The sequence below is a fragment of the Acanthaster planci genome, linkage group LG11 (assembly GCF_054643075.1).
Source record: "Acanthaster planci isolate LZ-2023a linkage group LG11, COTS_SCS, whole genome shotgun sequence".
Classification (NCBI taxonomy): domain Eukaryota; kingdom Metazoa; phylum Echinodermata; class Asteroidea; order Valvatida; family Acanthasteridae; genus Acanthaster; species Acanthaster planci.
Genome location: NC_141787.1, coordinates 6,749,253 through 6,764,144, shown reverse-complemented (window position 1 = coordinate 6,764,144; position 14,892 = coordinate 6,749,253). Strand labels below are relative to the sequence as shown.

The 14,892-nt window shown below is 39.6% G+C and overlaps 1 protein-coding gene across 2 annotated transcripts in view; it reads left to right on the top strand.

Moving 5' to 3' along the window:
* The window catches only part of LOC110988113 (contactin-5-like), a 136,063-nt gene that overhangs the window by 43,181 nt on the left and 77,990 nt on the right, over positions 1-14,892 (top strand). For both annotated transcript variants that reach the window (XM_087143618.1, XM_022251365.2), the window contains 4 exons: positions 2,271-2,393; positions 3,340-3,493; positions 4,681-4,799; positions 10,723-10,998. In XM_087143618.1, coding sequence (XP_086999744.1) covers positions 2,271-2,393; positions 3,340-3,493; positions 4,681-4,799; positions 10,723-10,998 — 672 coding nt within the window. The remainder of the gene's footprint in view (positions 1-2,270; positions 2,394-3,339; positions 3,494-4,680; positions 4,800-10,722; positions 10,999-14,892) is intronic.

The window sequence follows — 14,892 nt, the reverse complement described above, 5'->3', positions numbered from 1 at the left end:
TTAACGCTTTGTCATCGGATTGATTGCGAAACTCGGGGCAAATTTAAGCCCGCCTGATTGACAGGTTAACTGATATTGCTAGGTCAGCACATCCTTGTCTTATTATGTTCTGCGTGCGGTTTCACCTCTGGGATTTTGTTTTGGGGAAAAAAGAGACTAGACTGAGCAATTGTTGCACTTGTAAAGGTTTCAAGGGACATTTAAATTGTTTCCATCAATTCTTGGCACAAAATCCTAAGCAAAAGTTTGCAGGTAGTTCTAATGAAAACCTGCCCTCTCATAAGCATGGGCAAACACGCTCTCATGGAGTCACCTCCTTGCTTATGTGCTTGACATTAAGAACACCACTCAGGCCAAAATTAGCATTTTCTGACATCTGTATCTGATTCATGGTGACAAGCTTGTTCTGGAGTAATTACTGTAAGGAATGTGTCACTCTCTTTTGCTGGAGATAAGCTGCTATAGAAGCTGGTTTGTCTCTGTGAATGTTGGACATGTACATGTTCCCACTATTCACTGGAATTCCGTCAGCTGACCCCTAGCAGGCTTGATTGTCAAAAAGTAGTTGATGAGTCTGCACTTCCAAATTGGAGGTTGCTGTTTTGAGTCCTACCCAATTCAGTTTGTGAAAACTCTTCCCTTCTGCTATCAGAAGCCACCCAACCAATAGCATGTCTTATACAATGTTGAAAGCCTTGATTGGAAAAGCAGTCCCACCTAGTAAAAAGGGAATTTTTTACAGGGATGTTAAAATTTTTGGATTTATTTTTCAAGGAGGGTGGGACCGCAGTCAAGTTAAATTTCCTGCTTGAAAATTAATATTAATCTGTTATTTTCCAAGCCTCGATATGGCTACTCATTAGAGCATTTTGTTCTCCAGCCTGAGTTTCCCCCTCACTGGTGTATGAATCTATTATTAAATTCTTTCATCGCCATGACGATAGGCCACATGGCTAGCCTTGGCTTGAATTTCCTGTGTAGCATGCACAACAGATCCATCACTGCCCCTCTGGCCATAATGTTTTGTGAACTCTCTGCTTCAGACTTTATAATTGACACGCATGTTAACCTTTTGAAGGGCTAATTTATTTAGACATGATGGAACATTAAGCAGGCCCCTGCGAAATTGTTGGAGTCAGGTTTCATTACACAAGAGTGGCAAATCACTTGAATTTTCTGGGGTAACAGGGCAAGAAGCCAGCTTATTTTTCAACTTTGTGCATATCCATTCAGACAATATAATTTTCCATTTTCACCCTCTGTGATTTTGCACGGACACAATTAACTGTGGAGAGAAAAATTAAAGGAACCAGGAAATAATTTTTTTTTTATAAAGTTTACTAAAAACCCTTGAAACTGCATCTTTTGGTGTCAATTAACCTTATTTTAAATGTTTGTTTTGCAATTTTAACCCACATTTTCATGCTTTTTTGGTTTTATGCTAATGCAAATTTGCATATTCATGAGCAGAACTATGATGTTATCCAAGGAACTGAATCTCAGTGTTGCACTGATTTTTGCACCGCCTGAGATTTTTTTAACCACTGCCATGGTAGATTTCATTTTCTGTGGCAGTTTATTGCTGTGTAAGTATATGGCAACAATCCAACAAAAATCCTTTTCACAGAAATGTTCCCAGATAGTAAATTTGAGGTTCACAATTTGAATATGAAAACATGCAACGCGAACCATGTCTTTCTGGATTTACATCAAAGCAAAAGTGCCCTCACTTGTCCAGAAATGCTTGGTCAATTTTTGATGTTTGAAAAAGGGCACCGTACAGTTCATATAACTCAAAAATGATCTCAAACAGTCTTCATACATGGAAGAAGAGAACAGAGATACACAAAAAGTAATTCTTAGAAAAATTCATTTCCTAGATCCTTTAAGCTGTAAAATCTTGGTGTGTGCATGAAGAATAAGAACATTTTTCTTACTTTTTTACTGTTGATGTAAAAATTTATAACATGGCAAAAGTAAAATGTGTATCCCAGGATTACATTCTAACCTTTAGTTGACATTCAAACAAAAAATATTATGTCAAACATGTCACACACACTTTGTCCTGTCAGATTCTCAACACCCACATATGAGCAAAATTTGTCCTTAAACTAGTAAGGCTTACACTGAAAGACAAAAGGCAAAATTGAATTCCAGACTTTAGAACAGTTGCCACATTGTTAAGTTTGGTCACATTATTAGTTAATTCCTACTTCCGCTTACAAAAACTTTCAATTTTGAAGTTTCGATTCTTTTGATTCTTTGAGCAGACGTAGGGGATCTTTATTTCTCAGCCGTTAGCAAGGAGGATGAAGGGGACTACTTCTGTGTAGCAACCAATGACTACATTCCTCAAAGTGTCACATCTCCTGCAGCAACTCTTACTGTTCGAGGTTTGTATTTCCCATAGAAATACCATACGTGTTGGAGTTATTTACAATTTCAATAACAAATTTTGGCATATACCCAGCAAGATACGGAACGGAGGGGTGCCCCCTTCTACAAGTCAAATCCCTGTACACACTCTAGGTTATTGTTACTTAACACATCCCCCAGATGTTTGAAAAGAATTCCTGAAATTCTGATATAACAATGACCAACACAAAGGGGGGGGTTCTCTCCATTCCATATCTTGCTTCAAATGTTTTGGCAATAGAGTAAGTCACAGTCAACTCTACACAATGGGTTTGTGTTTTTTATGAAAAGTTCTGCGTCTGTTTTCATTTCCATAAAAGTACTGGTTCCAATTGAGGAAGTGCAAATGATACAGTTTGTTATATTGACATTTTTCATTTGTGAGTAAAGACTAATTCTGTGACCAGAATAAGAATCTGTTTTTACTGCGATGGCACCACATTTATGGACATATTGTAATTGTAAGTTGTACATGCCCCTACGACAAAAAGGGGGATAGTTGCTGTCTGAAGTACATGTAAGTGCGAACACCAGTCAAATTTAGGCGTGCATGCATAGGAATACCAATGCACTCATGACATCTTCTCTCATGAGTCTGTAATGAAAGGGAGGTTTGATTTATAGAGTAACAAATATGGGGCACTGCCTGACCCATCAGCTTGGCAGAACCATGATACAACTAAGCAGATGTCATGATGAAGGTCTGAAGAGCTAAGAACTTTAGATTAAGTTTTCTCTGCTCGGATAAAAAAGATGGCCAGCCTCTTCTTGCCTTTGCACCCGAGGTTCTCTCAGCTCTGCAAATGTCAACAGTTGGAACTTCCGGGTCAAATTCAAAAGATGGGTCAGAAAAAAAATCAATTTATTTGCGGTCTGAATGTTGTCATTTCTCAATTACATGTATATCACAATCTCCACTTTCAGTTGCTGCATCCATAGTAGTGCCACCAGAAAACAAAGAGGTCATTCTGGGGGAGGACCTGACATTGACTTGTGAAGCCAGGGGGGACCCCACCCCTAGTATCATCTGGAAGAAAGATGCAGCAGTGATTTCAGCAGGAGGGAGAAGGACAGTTGGGTGAGATGACAGAGCATTATCAGATCATTTCCCTCAGAGAAGTCGCAGGCTGAGGCAATTTTGATCAAGGACCACTAGTTATAACTACATGTAGTTGTTGATTCGTGACGTACCTGGCGCATGTGCAGTGAAGTTAAAGTGCGAACGACCCCAGTCAACCATTGTCAGGTTGTTAGGCCGAAGGACAGAAAAGGTAGCTGCCGGAAGGGCAAAGAACAAAAATAACAGTGACAGTGGCCGTTCACTAGTGACGTACTGTTTTTCCGGCATGTTTTTTATAGCTGGTCCTCTCTGCACTGTGCTATTAAAAATGGTTTATGGCAACCAAAAATGTGACCAACCTTGGTAGGCTGCTTATGAATAGTTGACTAGACTAGTCCAACCATCATTGACTAGCGTGCATTCGATCAGAGATAGTCAAACAATAGTTAACTATGGTCCTTGATCAAACTTTCCCATGTTTGAAAGATTTATCTCTCCCGATTAGAAATTGGGAAAATTATGATCCCAGTGAAAGTTATAGTATATTTACTCAGGAATGCTGTATTGATACCTAGATATTTTGTCTTCACAAATAGGGTTACCTTTCTGAAAACTGGAGTGAGTTCTTGTGTGGATATATGATCATAAGCCATTGCAAGAAAAGTTTCAAACTTTAAAAACAGATGCGAACATGCAGTTTTGTTGGTCGCTCTTTATTTTGCCTACAATTTGTATGGGCAGCCACATTTTCAGAAAAATTACACGTTAGTTGTCTTTCAGTATTACCTCAAATTTGCTAAAAATGTTCATTTGTCTCATTAATTTAAATAGGGTTGTATTTTAATTTATTAGTTCTTTATGTGCATTATTATTTGGTGTTCTGATAGCTGCTTTGGAGTTTTAATATTTTGTGAATAATTCTTTAATTTGGTACTGAGGCCAGCCATAGTTATAGCAGCCACTTATAGGAAAAACACAATTGTGACGTCAAAGAGCAGACGGTATTTTTAATGAGAATGTTTTACTCTGCATTTGAAAAAAAGTGCTCCTATGTTTAATGTGAACTAGGGCAAAATCATATCCAGGTATGAAAACAACCAAACCGTTCCACAGAACAAACCCTTATACAGTCCAACCTTTTGACAGGCCTTCAGAGAAGGCTTAGGACTGTTGACTTTGATATTTTTGAATGACCTTTCCCTCAGAAACTCTGGTCAGCTGTTGCACATTGGCAGCCTCATTGGACTGGACCAGGGAACCTACACTTGTGAGGTGTCCAACACGTACGGCACAGATTCAGCATCAGCATATGTTGATGTACTTGGTATGTTCAACTTTTTTATTTCAATTTGTTGACTCCTTGAGCTCTTGCTAAGTGCTGCTCCAGTTTCATAAATAGGTCAAAATTTTGTAGCTTCAAAGGTCTTGAATTTCTTTGTACAGCATTTATTTTTGTACAGATGCTGTAAAGCAGGAAGCACAACAGAGAACATGATATTTGAAGAATAAGATTTTACTCCAAGCAGTCAATAAGTGTTGTCTCTTGGAATTTACATGTCTATAAATTTTGAAATGCATTGAGTTCAGACAATTTGTCAACTACATGTACAGTAAACATGTATAATATTTGGGCCCCAAGAATTTAACTGGCTGCTGTCTACATCTGTTTTCTTCAAAGATATGCCATCCCAATTTAATATTGTCATATTGAGATTAGATGGCCAGTTTGCAGTACATAAATGATTCAAACGGCAGTTATATGTACATATCTGTGTATAATCTACAGAACATGTTTTTTCATTAAACGTAAATTGGAAAAGACAGTCCAAAGTCTCAGCATGTGTGCATGCACATTCTGCTAGTCAGTGTTGCCAAATCTTGTAAATTAGTTATGGGATCTGTCCTTTCCGTTGGAGGAAATCCCCATAAGAAGATTGACAAAATGTGCCTAAACTACTCCCCGGCCTTCTGTCTTCCGCTGGTTGGCTTTTGTCAAATCTACAATAGGCCCCCCAAAATATCATCGCTGACACATTAATCTGCGGAACACTTGCTCTTCCCCCCACCCTACAACCCACGCCTGTTGACAGTGACTGAGGCAAATGCAAAACCATATGGAGGACAAAGAAAGTCTCTCTGACAATGACACACTTTGTCTGACAACTGTCTCCAGTTTAATACAAGGAAGTAGGGATCTGTGACAGAGGAGACAAGATGTACAAGCACTGGTGTGGCTGTCTGAACCCCTTCTGTTAATTTCAGTTTGAGGCATTTCCCGCTGTTATATAGACTACCCTGTATTTGTCAACAGCTGTCCTACGCCCTCCCCCAAAGAATCAAATTTAAATTTGTGTAACTGCTGCTTCGGTATAGGCTTGAGTGATTAAAATTTACACTGTGTTCTTTTAGAACTGGGCTTTCTTTCTGTTAATGCTGGTGAGGTTATTTGCTAAGTGGTCTGCTCTGTAACTTAAAATTGCCACTTTTATAAGTCCTAAATTGTGTAATTAATTATGTTGTAATTCACCAAAAATTGGTTCTCTAAACTTAACTTATACTGTGCCTCTGCTTATCATTTGTATGCTTGGTTTTTGGTGGAGTTGTTAAATAGTTTAATATTCTAATATGACTGCTGTACAAAGCTTGGTTTGTGCAAAGAGCTACTGGTTTTGTTGCCTACAACTTGTTCGCAGAAATATCATCTTTCACTAGGTGTTTAATTTTACCTCCAATTCGTTCAAAATGGACATTTGTTTCATTGATTTTTGAATAGGGTCGTATTATCTTTTAGTATTTAGCAGTACATGTAAATGTATTATTTGATGTTCTATACCAGCGGCCAACCATAGTTTTAGCAGCCACTTGTACCGGTATATAAACACGACTGCGATGTCAAAAGAGCAGACCCTATTAGAAATGGGGTATATGGAGTTGGATTAAAATTGGTTCTCCAGCTTGTAAGGTTATGCACCTCTGCTAATACATGTATTTGTAGATAATACATATATTTGTAGATAATACATGTATTTGTAGATAATACATGTATTTGTACGCTCGATTTTCTTGTTGTTAAGGCTGTTCCATCTGAAGACTGGGGAATGTTAGAAAATTATTATTAAGCAGTTTAAACTTCTAATGTAACTGATGTATGCACCAGGGTTTGTGCATGGAGTTTAATTAGAAATTTGCCATGCGGAGTGGGATGACTACTGCAGTAATGAAGCCTGCTGCAGATATCATGGACTAATGCATAATGCGTTTTTCCAGGCATTTTCTGGTTACAGTATATTTTTCATATATTTTAGGGACTTGTTTCATTGGAATCATACTCTGGGATAATTTTGAACACTTTGCAAAATGTTGATTATGCACGGTCACTGCAATTTAACTCTTAATTGCGCTGCTTGTAAAATTTCAACCATACGCCAGCATTAGACTCTTTAACTTGGAATGTGTGACGTCTTCTCCCAAGACGTCTCAGCCACTTGTCGTCATACAGTCTTGGCAGTCAGCACTTCCATCAAAGACACAAGCCTATAAACTAAATTATGCCAAATAATGGGGCAAATTTGTGCCACGTTCAAACCTCAATCAGTGCGATAGCATTCATCTACACATGTATGATAACCTATCACACCCTGTTCCGCTCGCGGAGGGAAGCAATCAATTAAGGGCCAATCATCTGTGGGAGGAAGTTCCCCCCCCCCGCTTCTCCTGAGAGTACTGGCATTCCGTAAGGCTGGCGTAGCGGTGACAGTGTCACAGCTTAGGTTAGATTCACCCAGCACGTAGAGTAAGGGGGGGGGAGCCTCGCTAGGGTAGGTGACTAAATCCCCGAAGCAACTCTAACCAAAAAAAACCTGTCGTCAGAGAATTACACTGATTGCTTAAATGGGGCATGTGGGGGGAAGCGTGAATCATTCCTTAATTGCTGCTCATTGGTAGCGTGGGTTCTGGAATTATTGCGTGGTTGCAGTCTTCCTCATTAATGAGTGTTGCATAGTCAGTTCATAATGGCCAGAAGTGAACTCTGGATTACTCCGCTGGTGATCACTTGTTTTGCTGTATCGAGGGGTAAGCATGTCCAAATTACTTATGATGAATTGAAATCAAGTGGTAAAATACAAGTGTTTTGTTGGTAAGCCGTTATTGCTTTATTCTTTCTGCAGTGGAGTAACTCATTAAGGTGGCACACAGCCAGGGCTCATGAAGCTGTCATCAGTGTCTGTCCTAATAATTGAAATAAATTTAGTTATGACAGTGTGTGGTAATAGAGCATGTTTCCAGTTGGCTTCATGTATGTAGGGAAATGGGTTACATTCTCAACTACTTGAACCCCTCTTGCTTACACTCACAGAGAGAAAAATATTTCTTTTTGCATGTAACAGGCACCCAATCCTCGATGGGAAGTGTTCTATTTGTCGGTAGCTATGTATGCGACCACAAGCCATGCACGTTATAGTCATTCGCAAACCAGCAAAGTGTGGTTCCCACCATAGCAGCCTCCACTAGTAGGAAAACTGCACCCTTTCTTGGCCCCCATTGGGGCAGATTATCAGTGCAGGACACGCTTTTAATCAGACCTTGCACGCATTTGCATTTTTGCCTTGTATTTCTCTGAAACAGCGTCCAAATTAAGGCAGATTTGCTTGACAAATTGGAATCTTACATTTTTTCGTATATGATGTGTGATTCCAGTTTTCAGTTGTGAAGTTCCATCCACACATGTTGCATTCTTGTATTGGTATTGTGCAGAGTTAGCAAATCATTTTAAACTCAAGTACATCACAGTACAAAATGTTCACATTAACCACGTAGGGCCGTGATCTGCATGGGAACACTTCTCACCTGTTTTATGAATCATAAATAAAAGTGACCCAACCTGACAAAAGTAGTCACTTAATGTAGAACCTCTTCCTAGTTTTAGAGCAGTAAAAAATAACGCAGAATGCAAATCAGCTGAGCCATTGAAATTGTTCACTCAAATAATGGTTCTTTTTCAACCGGAGTAATATCAAATCAAAATGTTCAGTAGTGTGTTCCTCTTGATACAATTTAAAATAGGAATTGCTGGAAACAATGACTTTAAGACCCGTTTTATTGGATCTGACCAAATGCAAATTGTGAATTTGAAATTCATTGCCAACTGACAGTTAAAATCTGGCCAGTATTGCTAAATTTGCAGAGTTGGTGTTAGCTTTTGACATTGCAAATAACTTCTGATATCCATTAAACATTCATAAATACCTCAGACAGTTTAGCCATTTTTATTGGTCAAGAGCCTGTTATGTGGCCAGTCTTAAAAGATTGATAAAGCACCTACTTGAGGAGGGACATATCGCAACATCGCCAGGAGGGTGTGTGAAAAAATATGACTTTGAATGGATGAACCAAATCATTGGAAATTACAATTTTGAACTTGTCTTGACTTTCTGAGTCTTAAACTGTATGCTTGGCTGGTCTTAAATTTGTCAAGACTGCCACAGGAGAATGGACATTAATTTAATGTCTCTTGCCACAGTCACTGTTGCTCTTATCTCCATAGAAAGCGATTGTGACTTGTCACAATAGGAACGCACCAGAAAAATGGCTGGAGGAGTAATCAGAAAAAGTAAAATTTTTGAACAGAATCATGAAAAATGTGTAATTTATTAACTTGTTTTGACTTTCTGGCTGGTGTGCTTGGCTGATAATGTCATCACCTGCAGCTTGGGCAGTAGTCGCATCAATTCCCCTGAGCTGGCCTTCATCTGCTGTAGTGGGAAAAGTCAGGGGTGTAATTTGTTTAATGGAGAATATGCCCACTAAGTTGAACCCGCCTTTGAATTTGAACTAATACCAAACTTAATAACTTGAAATCAGACAAAACTGGTGTACATGTATTTGTATTTAATTTATTGACTACAAAAAATTGATACAGCGACTTTGAATGTTGGTCACTGAAGATGAGGAGTTGGCCTATTGGTTCATTAGCACAAACTTTTTGACAAAAGTTGTAAGACTGCCGTGGTAGATAAAGATAATAGTTAAAGGGAAAAAAATAAAGTATTCAGATGTTTACTTTCAGTTTGATAACTGTGCCCCAAGGAACTTCTATGCTATACATGTACTGTAGTTATGAGGTTATGCGGGTACATGTACCTGTAAGTGATTTGTATCATGGATTCCATACTAGATCGAAGGGATAGGTGGAAATTTACTGGATGTGTCACACCTGAGGCATTCAAGGGTATGACCACAGCTGGCCGTGCCAGTGTGGCAAGAAGAGTGAACACCGTCACACCCTCATCAGAAACAATAATAGTTACAGGATGCATACACGTGCTAAAATTTTTGGCCATCCTTTGAAGAAAACTTATTGTTAGTGTAGAATTTTCTGCCATAAAAAATTAAGCTATTTGCTTGTAAATGTTGTAATGCAGAGCCATGGAATTGGGTCCAGATTTCATGGCACTACAGAGAACACCAGTTTCTATCCACACATGACCTTTATCTATTGTGCAGAGTTTGAGCAAAATGCAAGTTAGCTTTCAGAGCAGAGAATGACCAAAAAAAGGCACATCTCTTCAGAAATCTCTATACCTGCACAAAAAACCCATCCAGATCATTAAAATCCCCTCAGATTTAATAAAAAAAGAAACATATACATGTAAATGCCATATTTGCCACAACATTTATGTTACATTGATCATCTCCTTGTAATTTGGAAAGCAAAGACAGGTGCAAGAGAAATCCTCAAGGAATAATATTTAAGGAATTGTTTAGCCTAACAGTTTGCTGAGGCCAGAAACATGCGTTTCAACAAAAACAGACTAATAATTGCCAAGCCAACCGTATTCTGACTTTGCTTTACCATATGCTGAAAATACCTTCTTTTGCTAGCCAAAAACCTATTGAAATAGTTAATGTACAAGTATTATACTAATCAGCAAAGGATTTGGCTATCGCACATGCCCTGCATCTGTTTATTTAGTTGTAAGGATTTGAATATGATTAATGTAGAAAATCTGAGCTGGCATTGTAAGCCTAGAATTGTGACCAAACCTGCAATTGTTTTGGCTAGCAAAGCCATGAAATATGTGCTGGATATAGTGTGCTTGCCACTGGTTCTAAATGAACTTTACTGATAGTGTAAATTTAGTTAACTGTGGTGTTTACGCCTTGTTTGGAATACTCAACAACGGCTGTTTTTGTTGTTTCTATTTTCATTTTCATTTCTCTCTCTTTTTTAAATTTCCAAACTGCAGTTACGCCACAAATCATTACTGGCCCAGGAAACCTGCGTGCTGGTCTTGGGTTCTCTGTTCTCCTTCCCTGTGTCACCACAGGTGATCCAGTCCCTACAGTCACATGGTACAAAGACAATGCAGAGATTGTGGTAACGCCTGGTGACCCTCAATACCTGAGGACTCAAGAGGGCCTAAATATCACACGAGTCAGGGTGCAAGACGGAGGCAGTTACCGTTGTCGGGCTACGAACAAGGCGGGGGCCAGTGAGAGCTCTGGAACACTAGTCGTAGAGAGTAAGTAGTTTCAATCGAATAGTTTGTGAAACTGACCCTCTGGGTACCAACAGTGAATTTGTTGAAAGTTACCTTGACCATATCCTGCCGGGGAGCCCGGTTTAGGGTACCTTGGGTTTGTACGCATAGCTGGGTGCTCGAAATCGGACAAAAGAGCTGTGGGCCTTGTAACAAAAGACCGTACTCTGAAAAAAAGACAGAGCTGCTGGGAAATGCCAACATTTTTTCAGTTGTCAATAGCAGAGGAAATCTGTCATTGTTTTGAAAGATTGTACCACTGTTTGTGGCATTCAGTGCAAGCAGATTACCATCAGGGGCGAAAGTGCTCCAGCACTCCAATGATGAGCGATACAATACTGCTGCATGCTAATCTGGCCCATATTGAAAAGACCCAACAGGGCACTGTGCCAGTTTCGGGAACAAAAGAAACTTATGTAACACCACACAATCTGGGCTCTTTTTACAAGGCAGCAGGCCTGGCTAAAATACTCAGGCATCAGTAGATGTCTGTCAGATTAGAGTAGTCCCCAGACAGTCGCTCCATGGGGTTTAGGCATTCAGGAAAAAATGATAAGAATTTTGAAGATTTTTGAAAACTGAAGATATTGAAAAATCACCCGTATGTTTGCACTGCATTTTTAAAAGCACCCAGCAGGAAATGGTTAATGTCGATGTGCAGCTTCAAACAGATATATTTCCACGTTATTGTCTCACCCACTTATGTAGACATCAACATAAGTTCAGCTTGTGCATACATGTACTTGCATCAAATCAAACACTGTCACATTGGTACATGTTTGTACAAGGGTAGAACTTCTAAATGGTTGCTCCCAATAAGGTGGAATTTTAACCGTTTAAAGTGTTGAACCCGTGAGGAAGACGTTTTGGATTTCAGAATTGGTGGCTTTCAACTTCTAGCTTGTACGTGTAGGTGTGTAGTGAGTATGCATGAGCTGAAACACGGGTGGTGCTTTTGATCTGTACCTTAATAGAGAATTTTGCCAAAGGAAATATAAATTCATATAATAGTTACAAATTTATGAAAAAGATGAATCTGCAAACCTCTGATAACTATGCTACCCAAGGACATCCTTCCGTCATCCTTCAACCTAAATGTACCCATCATCCAGTTGAACCTACCCTATCTCTGTACACCTGTCCACCTGTATGTTTATTTCATTGGTCATTACCAAGTTTTCACACTGCTTTCCTTAATAGATTATTTGAAATTGTGGAAGAAATTTTCAAGTATGTTTGAATACAGCTTCCTTATTGCTATAGCTTGCCTGCCTGCATTTGAAGTTATTGGTGAACTAATCTGTTGCCCAGATGTTGCTCTTTCAAATCCTCTTTATTTTTTTATCATTAATTCCCTCCTTTTGGTAATTTACATGTAGCAATATCAATTCCAGACACAATACCTGCTTGGATCTTGTCTATGTGCTTACAAACATGTAGGAAAGTATTCTTACAAAAACATCCTGCCTACCTTTCATATTACACTGTACATGTACATCATAGTCTCTGTAGGTTTTCTGATACTTGCAGTACTAGTGGTTGGTGCTTTAATTTTGAGTGCTTTTTAATGTGATAATCCTTCTTGTGTGCATTAGTCACGCAGGGCAGTTTCTTTTTTTTGCCGCAACATTAATGAATTTCCACTATACCGCATAACTTTATAAATATCCCAGTGTATACATGTACATGTAGGTTTCAGCTTTAGCAAAAGTCTTCAATTAAATGTCAAGTGGATGTGTGAAATTGAGTAAGTACACAAAGTTTGTCCAGGTACATGGGAGGAAGTGGCTGCTCAGTTGTAATTTGTTCAGTTAGGATCACAAATCTTGTTGCGTGAAAGGGTTTATCCCAGGTAAATATATCTGGTGCCATTAATGTTTATAATCACAGCAATTAATTTGTCAAGGCCTCCTGGTGGGGCTAAACGTAGTAACTGCCGGAAATCCATTCTAGTTGGTAGCCTCTGGGTAGCATCAAACGAGATGACATTATACAAGTTAAACCCAAAAGGTCTAGAGACCATCTCAAGTGGGAGGACTGATCCAGCAGCGTAACACAGTTGTTTTCTAAACAACGGTGGATCCAGATGCAAATTGATTAGGGGGAACAGATTCTGTGTAAACATTTTGTGGCCAATCTGAGGGTTGGGACTGAAATTTTGGGCTTGTGGCATGATTCTGGAGGGAACAAAAATGAAGTACAACTGTAGTCACAAGAAGAAGCCTTTCACATGACTAAAAACCAGAGAAGATTTTTTTTTGGGGGGGAGTGGATAGGCACAGTTCACATTGCCCCCCCTTCTCTCGAGATTCTCCCATTGATGTTTCTGGATCCCCTTGCTGTACAGATACTCTACAATAGGGAAACTTGTTTACTTAGCAACAAAGTCCTGTGGGATCTCTTGTGTTATTGATTGTAACTGTATGCATTTGACATTTGAACAACTTCAAGGGGGCTCTGCAAAAGTGGCATTTGACTTTCCAAATAATCTCCTATTCAGTGTTTGGAGCCGGGGATGGGGTTTGATACTGCAACTCTTTAATTACTCCATCACTCTTGTAATAATGGCATCCAAGTTTGTTGAGGCTGTTCATGTCGTTGTGGGATGAGGGAGGGAGAACATTGAAATTGTCACAAATTCAAGGCTTATTTTGCATTGCTGTTGGCAGCAGAACTTTAGTCAGAAAAGAAGCCAGCTTTAATATTCCTGGGGAGCATTGTGCGAAACATCGGGTCAGTGCCTTAGTCACGTTTTTTTTATCAGTTGGTTTTCATACATGTGTATGCATTGGGCTTTCACTTACAATTGGCATTGCTGAAATCCAGTAAGATAGCTTATTTCAAATTGAAATGTTCTAAGGCTTGCTGGTTCTTGGAACTGCCCAATAAACAACTGTCAGAAGAGGAGGTTATCATCTGCTTTGAGCAGAAACATCCCCCTCATTGGTTGAAGAGAGCCATGTCAGTGGGGAGTATTCATGTTTTTGGTAGCATTGCGACTGCAGTGCATGCATTTCACAGTTGTTTGTGAACCAGCAAGTGCAATTCCTGACAGAGGAGCCTCCGTGGCTAGGAAAAATGTGCCCTCCCTTGGTCCCACTCAGGGTCCATCGCTGTGCCGCAGATTCATCTGATTTGTTTGTTCCCAGTTTATTCGGAAAGCAAAGTTATCTTGCTGTTTGTCCAGGGGAGACTTGGCAGACACTTTGATGTCCTGGACTGGTTCGTGACTGGATGAGAAACATGTTTATGTTTTGGGTCATTGCTTGGGCATTTTTAGCCGCTTCTGTTATGGCTGACCACCGAAGCTTAGCATTGGCTTAGTGCTGGTTTGACCAGACAGAAATTAAGCAGTTAATTAAACTAAACTCTGTATTGAAGAGAAACCATAATTATGAGATAAGAAGCTCTCTGACCATGGGTGATACTCATGATTGGGGACCATAACCATAGAAGTGACTTGCAATTGTTAGTAACCACTGGATAATGGGCTGGGATTGCTCATTATCCAGACATTAGTAGTGCGTGACAGATGCCCACAATGAGGATCCAGTATGTACGCCAACATTGCTCAGAAGTTGGGGTCATTTCTGATGAGTCAGTGTTTGGAGGAATTGGGGACTAGGCATTATCTTTCTTCACCTTCTTGTTACCGCTTTGGCTTTAAACAGTTCTTGGGCCAAACAGGGGTCAAGATGCCCGGATGCAGATTGCACAGGTGTATGTATGCCCACAGAGGGAGACAGTGTCTGGCAGTGGATTACTGCTAATCCCCATTCCTGGGCTGATCCAGAAGGCCTTAGCGGGCTGTGAAGCTTAGAAAGTCTAGGGAGGAGACCCACTTTATCACACCCTCATGATGTGGTGTAAAGTGGC